This window comes from Quercus robur, chromosome 2 (genome assembly GCF_932294415.1).
Source record: "Quercus robur chromosome 2, dhQueRobu3.1, whole genome shotgun sequence".
In the NCBI taxonomy this organism is placed as follows: domain Eukaryota; kingdom Viridiplantae; phylum Streptophyta; class Magnoliopsida; order Fagales; family Fagaceae; genus Quercus; species Quercus robur.
In genome coordinates, this window is record NC_065535.1 from 92,511,677 (window position 1) to 92,519,031 (window position 7,355).

The 7,355-nt window shown below is 34.8% G+C and overlaps 1 protein-coding gene across 2 annotated transcripts; it reads right to left on the reverse strand.

Annotated features, from left to right (window-relative positions):
- Positions 1-2,524: 2,524 nt before the first annotated feature.
- On the reverse strand, positions 2,525-6,750 carry LOC126715853 (probable dolichyl pyrophosphate Man9GlcNAc2 alpha-1,3-glucosyltransferase). Of its 2 annotated transcripts, none has more exons than XM_050416671.1 (7): positions 6,549-6,750; positions 5,163-5,583; positions 4,864-5,047; positions 4,647-4,754; positions 3,694-3,855; positions 3,224-3,476; positions 2,525-3,112 (listed from the first exon to the last, which is right to left on the reverse strand). In XM_050416671.1, the coding sequence occupies exons 2-7, from the start codon at positions 5,561-5,563 to the stop codon at positions 2,673-2,675; spliced, it is 1,548 nt and encodes a 515-aa protein (XP_050272628.1). In that variant the 5' UTR covers positions 5,564-5,583; positions 6,549-6,750; the 3' UTR covers positions 2,525-2,672. The 2 variants fall into 2 exon arrangements, with proteins under 2 accessions (XP_050272628.1, XP_050272627.1); XM_050416670.1 differs by having other exon boundaries at positions 5,163-5,630; positions 6,549-6,748.
- Positions 6,751-7,355: the final 605 nt, after the last annotated feature.

Genomic DNA, 7,355 nt, shown 5'->3' on the forward strand with positions numbered 1-7,355 from the left:
ATAATCATATCATTTTAAGAAGGATTTAAGACTAACTCTTATAAGTCGCATCTACAATTTTCATTTTTCACTTCATCAAAAAAGAAATTATCAAATTTTATAGGACCGTATTCACTCAGGTCTTTTACTTAATTTAATATTATATATATAATTATATTTTATTATTATTTTATATATATACATACATAAGATTTTTGTATCACCGTGTGGTAAAGAAATCACTCCTGGTTATAACAATTTTAAGGGCTTGTTTGGTAAGGGATTTCGAACAACAATTTTCAGTGTTTAAATATTGAAAACTGAGTAAAAAAAAAAAAAAAAAAGTGTTTGGTAGGAATTTTCAATTAGGAGAGTCTGAGTTACGTTTCTTATTTTATGGTATTTGAATACTGAATTTAGAAAACTCTTTTTACCGGTTTTCAGTTTTCAAATAACATTCTTTAATGACACTTTTATAAATATATTAAAAATTGTAGGCCCCACCTGATAAGACTACATATAAAAGATAGTTTTGGAACTCTCCACTGATGTCGGAACTTCTTTCTCTCTCTCAAGTCTCAAGCCTTTGGTCTTCTTTTTCTCTTTCTTTTTCCTCCCATTCATGCCTGGGACCTTCCCTCTCATGCAAAGTCCTCTTCAAACTCTGGCTGTGCATCTATGTATCTTCCTATGTATAAACTTCAGAGTTTCTTCCATTATTCCATGTATGGACCATTTCATATATTGGGCATATGGAAGAATGCTAGCATGGCTCCAATTACTTACATTGTCTACCTTCGAAATTTCAAACCCATTCAAAGCCTTACCTGAATCATAATCATAATTAAACTAGAGAAATAGTACTAAAATAGCATACCCTACTTTGAAACAATGCAACCTAAACACCCAAAACTGGATAGCACCAACAAGAGGCCAAAATGGAAAATTAACCCTGTTTGCCAAACAATATAATTAGTAAGCATTGTTTTCAAACTATATTTTTTACTAGCATTGAGTCTAAGAGACTCGATTTAGGACCTATAAATCGAGCCTCAAAGACTCAATTTTTATAGTCTAATCACGTCTGATGTGACATTTTTTCCACATGGTGACCACTTGGAAATCGAGTCTCTAAGACTCGATTTATAAGCCAACCCTACAAAACAAGTAAAATCCTGCATCTTTAGCCTCCTTCTCATCAGAGAAGAAAGAGAGAGGAAAAAAAAAAAAAACCCAGAAACAGAACACCGACGCCGCCAGCACGACCCAAGCGGTGGTCAAAGTGTATTTTTTTTTATTTTTGGATTTGGGTTTCCGATTCGATTGGTTTTTATTTTGGATTTTGTAATTGGGTTTTTTGGGGCTTTGGAAGTTTCAGAAAGGAGAGTGGGAGAAGAAGAGGACGAGAGGAAGATGGGAAAGAACGACTTTTGTTTGTTTTGTTGAAGAATAAGAAGGACAATCTGGGTCTGGGTCTGGGTACCAGTACCACTCCAAACACTTGAGTAAATGTTGCAGATGTAAATCGAGTCTTAGAGACTTGATTTCCAGGTGAACGCCACGTGATAAAAGTGTCAACTCAAACCCGATCAGAACATGAAAACCAACCCTCAAAGACTCGATTTATAGTCCAAAAATCGAGCATCTTAGACTTGAGATATTAATAAAAAATATAGTTTGAAAACAATGCCTACTATTTATATTGTTTGGCAAATAGAGTTAATTTCTCATTTTGGCCCCAACAAGAAGGGTAGCCTACAACTAGATTTGCAGTCAGATCTGTGGATTTTCAGAGTTCAAGCCATACACTTTGATGCGTGGGTTTTGTAGTGGTTGTTGATGGCAACAAAAGCGACTTGTTTCCCCTTGGAATGCTCTGATAGAGATGAGAACCTCTGAGAGAGAAGTAGTAATGGGTTTTGAGGACACAAAGAAAAGGAAAAGAGAGGAGGAACAGAGGAGAGTAGTTTGAAAAGAGGCAATGGTAAAATGAGGGAGCTTTCTCCCTCTTCAAATAATATAATAATACTTTTACTGTACTTTTCAGTTTATATATATATATATATATATATAAACACATATACATATCAATGGTTAAGCAGATCTGTCATTTTTGAAAGACATGACATGGGAAAACTGTAAATTCCAACAAAAAAGGGGAAAAAGTAAATGACAAATGGGGACATGAAAATTATTAAAAACACGTTTGCAAGATACTAAAAATGAAGGGAACTGTAGAGGATTATACTAAGAAGCCAAAAAACACCTTATCTAATATATCGAGAACAAGAAATCAGTAAAAATATTTGGGCACCCATTCATGCCCTCATCTTCAATCGATTCGGATATACAAAAGTTGCATTATAGGTTGGGACACTTGGACATCACATCTCTAGCATGTGCCTGGCCTTCTACCCGACATTTGGAGAGAGAGAGAGAGAGAGAGAGAGAGAGAGTTAGATAATAGAATTTATAGAGAGGGAAGGAGGAGGAGGAGGCACGTGATTGGGGTATTTGTTTCTCAATTCATTGACATGGCTCCACATAATAAATCCACATAAAGCATTTACTTGCATAATAACTCATCACAAAACATTTACTTACACAAGTTTGCTGCCTCCATCTCAATATCCCTTGAATAACACAAACCAATAAGATACTGACAATATTAACCAAATCTTTGAAACAAAGGATCAATGAAGCTTCTTTTCTTTATCCAACAAAACAGAGCGTTTCATCAGCATCCATTGCTTTGCATTAGTGTACAAAGCAAGCAACATAAACTGTGAGAAGCAAAGAAGCATAATCATAGCATCAAAAAGGAAAGGATATCTGTGGGGGGGATGCATGGTTAAGTAAACAATATGAAGAACAACAGAGCATGACACAAGACAGATTGTGAAAAATGAATTGAAGGAACGCATCTCCTTTCTATCTTGTCTTCCACTTGGCACATAATAAATAAGGACGAAGAGAGCAGATACTGCAATATATGGTAGGATCAGCTTGTCACGACAAAGAAGAGGAAACATAGAGAACAAGGCATAAAGTGTAATCCATTTAAGAAGAAAAGGCTCTTCCAGTGCCAAAAGGCTTGCAGGCAGGAGAGGAAGCAAAATTGACTTCTCGTGCACTGTAAATTGAAACAATGAAAATAATTTTTATATACAATACTATGAAAAGAGAGATTAGGAAAAACAAAATGAATCAAATTCAAAAAAAAAAAAAAAAAAAGATGACTTACCTTGGAATGAGAACATATAGAATGAGAATGCACTATTCAGCAGTCCATAAAGGAAACCTTGGTTGCTTGGAGCCCATATCTGCTGAACCATTGAAGGCAGACATGTAGAAACAGTTGCACCAAGGCTGAGAAGCTTCAATGATTGTATTGTGAAGATACTCTTCCATTTTACAAGAACTGATGTTGTGCACCAAAAGTTAGCCACATAATCCTCATATATTCCTCTCTCAAAAGGAGCAAGACGAGAGAGAACCTGTAAATTTACCAAGCTTAAGTAATTCATAACTATAGTTGACTCAAAGATAAACTCAAAGAGAAGAATTTCTAAAAAAACTATGGATAGCCATAGCATAAAAACAGCAAAGATGGATTGCCATCTGATAGACCAACATCCTTGTAAGGAATTACCGCAAAAGATCTATGGAGTTAATTTAGTGTACAATAGAAGCATATTGACCACAGTTGTTTACCCTTGAAAAGGCTTCCATAGAATGAAGATATGGCCACCAAACAAGAGAAAATGTTCCCAAGACCACAAGGCCTAGTTTCAACACTTCAAGAACAGGATTCCGGTGCCTAAGACTTTTACCCAAGAGATGGCTGAAAAATGCAGGTGCAAAATATGCAGTCATCTGCAGTAAACCACAATGAAACATTTGCTGAAGCCAAATCAGCTGGCAGGAGTGAAGTCCAGGAATAACAAATACATTATTAAATATTTAGCTTGTTACAAAAGGACTTGCAGACCACAATTTCTTTCACACACATGGCGCATGGAAGAGCATATAAACAATATTTCATATATCTTCAAACATAAATTAATCAAAATCCCTGGGAGAATGTTACTCAATATATAGCAAGGCAATTCTGCAATGGGCTTTTTATGAAATAAGCATTTTCTTCCCCTCTGCATCATATTTTTTTCAGTGTTATTAAAAGACTAAACCCACTTAAGCACAAAGGCCTCTTCCTAGGTGCAAAGTGGAACCAAGCACCTAATTAAAGTGAAGTGTAAATTTTTTTTAAGGTTAAGTAATGACTTCTAATAGATGGATTCATAATATATAATAATAAATTAATTAAAATTTATAAAAATTAAAAAAAAAAAAAAAAAAAAAAAAAAAAAAAAAACAGTAGTGTACAACAGTTGCAGGTTCATAAATCAATTCCCACATAAGCTAATTTAATTTCTTAAAGTTTCTACGGAGTATTTTGAAAAGAATTATCAATGGACAACATATAAAATTTAAACATAACATTTTATACAATTCTCCTGTGCTTCACAAAATCTACTCAATCATCACAATGATCAAACAATGTAAATGACTTAATTATAACACCAAAATCATAGATCAACAAGCATACAAAATAGAAAAAAGTAGTGATTTTTATGCAAAGGGTTTAGGGTTTTAGGTTTAGGGACCTGCTTGTGGTTGAGAGCAAGACTGAACAAGAAACAAGCTACTAGCTCTTTGTTAGAGAGAACAGCAGCAACAGCTCCAACAGTAAGGCCTAAGCTGATACAATTGTACTGACAGAATCAATGAGAATGAGAATTAAAACATTAGCAACCCATACTAAGTGCCTTCAAAGTTTTAATATAGGGGTGGAAAAAAGCAATGGGAAATTCAATTTTGAACCTGAAAATGACCGTGATCTATGAGCATCAAACATGGACTCAGTAAAATCATTGCAATGTGCCATGCTATGTGAGTTTTATGGCCATTTGAGCGACCTGAATGGTACGCAAGAACAAAATAGAAAACTGCAGGAAAGAACACCAGTGCATCAGAGGATAGAACCGTCCACCTCATGAGAAGTTTTCTGCAGGAAAGAGCATAGAAAACTTCAGAAAGCTAAAATTTATCATTACTTACTGCTAATCAAGAAAATTGAAAAAAGAAGTTTTTGATGAAAAAGAATGTCTGATAATACAAACCCAAGGTAAGATTCATGGCCTCGAGAAGTGAAAAGAGAAACTGATTCAGGATGGAAGAATCTGAGAAATAGACCATGGAAATAGCTCTGGTAGGCAGTAAGGGGAGGGTAGTCAAGTCCCCAGTAGCTGATATTATTGGTTGTGCTGTTGCGATACCATTCCTTGACTGGCAAATTAAGGGTGATCTCCATCCAATGCCTCTGTGCCTCAAAGTCTCCATACTTGGGAGGATTTCCTGCACCAGAATAAGGATGGAGTGATATAGCCACTCTCATCAAAAGTGCAAACACAGCAATGCACAGGAATGAGGCTGCAATTCCCTTGTGAACCAACCACCAGCAAAGATCACCATCACCAACTTCCTTGTCTTTCACCACCTTCCTCCCCTTTGTCCTCTCCATCTCTCTTAGACTCTCCAGCCCTAGTCCACGGCAGAGACCACCAAAATTCTAGCTTTTTCTTAATGATCTGTATAATACAGGCAAAAGAAAACTATTGAAGAAGCCAACAAAAATATATCAATGTGTCACTTGAATCCCTATAATAAAGTGCGTTGGATCATAAATCGTATGGCGCAAATCAGGAGGCAGGCTGACACAGTACAATTTTTTGAATTCCACGTTACAGAAGAAAACACAACACGGATCTTCAAGAATATTGGGATATTGCTTCTTTTTGGTGCCAAACAAATAGGAGGAAGAGTTACAAATAAAGATTTGAAGCTTAAAAATTTGAATTGATTTATGCTCAAAAACATGATTAAAACACAGGTTACCCCACAACTATTGGCAGACACATTATTCCAAAATTAAAAGCAGTATTCAATTCAAGCAAGTCCCATAATTTTCAGTAAGAAGTATCTATACAGTAAAACGGTTTTGACAAAATAAAAAAGAATATGTATATAGATCCCACAATCTTGTACAGCTCTCTCTATCAAACATGAATGACACTAAAAAAAGCACAAAGAAATTATATTTTAGACAAACAATCTGTAATAGACATACATCCTTTGATCATAATTCAAAAGAAGAGCTACCAAAACTTTAATAATGTTGCTAAACTGTGTCTCCTTGACATTTTATCAAACACCTGAAGCTCAACATGCAAATGACTAGCATGTAGGTGCAATCATTGGTGAAATTCGTACTAAACCGTCAATGGGTCACAGAATTGACAAACACATAGACAACCCAGAACAAAGTTTGACTAAATATTAAAAACCGTGTCTTCTTGACATTTTATCAAACACCAGAACCTCAACATGCAAATGACTTGGATGTAGCTATGGGCAGTGATGAAATTTGTACTAAATCGTCAATGGGTCACCGAATTGACAAACATATAGACAAACTAGAACTTTTGATCAATATTTAGTTTTGGTACCTCTGGGATTCCTGGCGTTGGCAACCAAGTTTCAAATTTGGTCTCTTTCTTATAGTGTGACAGCTTGGTGTTCTTCTTCAACCTCTATTCCCACTAGCACCTTCATCTTCGTTTATTTGGTTAGTGTTTTTCTCACTCTTTGTGGAGGAAAGAAATGGAGAATGAAAATGTTGAAAGATCCGTGAGGGCTGTTTACGTTGAACTAGTGTTAAAAAATTGCTCCCATGCCCCCCCACATGGAAAACAATTATGTTAGATTTCGATGGAATTTTGAAAGTTTCATTTTAGTCCGCTTTAGAGGTACAAATTGAAATTACCAATTGAAAATTTAAGGACTAAATTAGAAAAATGTCAAACCACACAAGATGGATGCTAATTGATCCCAAACAAAACAAAATTGTGAATAACGGAATGGAAAAGTGAAAATTATCTTATGATACAATCTTATAAGACGTTTCTCTCATAAAATGTGTGAGTCCCAAATGTTGTGAATGAATCATTTCATGCGATACATTTTCATTGGAAAAGGGTGTTGTGTAAGGATAAGAACAAGGTAGAGTAGGGTCATATCATAATATCAATGTATCATTTTCTTATTGTAAGGTCTAATTAAATAAATAAGACTTCATTAACTTATTTAAATTTATATTCAATAAATGATTACAATTTACATAAAGAAGATTAATATTATAATCGAATCAAAACTAACTCTCAAATTTGACGTACCAAAATACATCAAATTAACAAATATATAGTTAGCCTTAAAATCTAGATTAACTCAAACTATGAAATTTAAAATCATATCAT

Bases quoted from the DNA above. Each gene is read 5' to 3' on its own strand.
- LOC126715853 (XM_050416671.1), bottom strand. From the start codon at position 5,563: ATGGAGAGGACAAAGGGGAGGAAGGTGGTGAAAGACAAGGAAGTTGGT. The intron at 4,755-4,863 runs GTTCAAAATTGA...TGATTCTGTCAG, and splicing joins TAGATCACGGTCATTTTCAG to TACAATTGTATCAGCTTAGG. The intron at 3,856-4,646 runs GTCCCTAAACCT...GGTTTACTGCAG, and splicing joins TTGCTCTCAACCACAAGCAG to ATGACTGCATATTTTGCACC.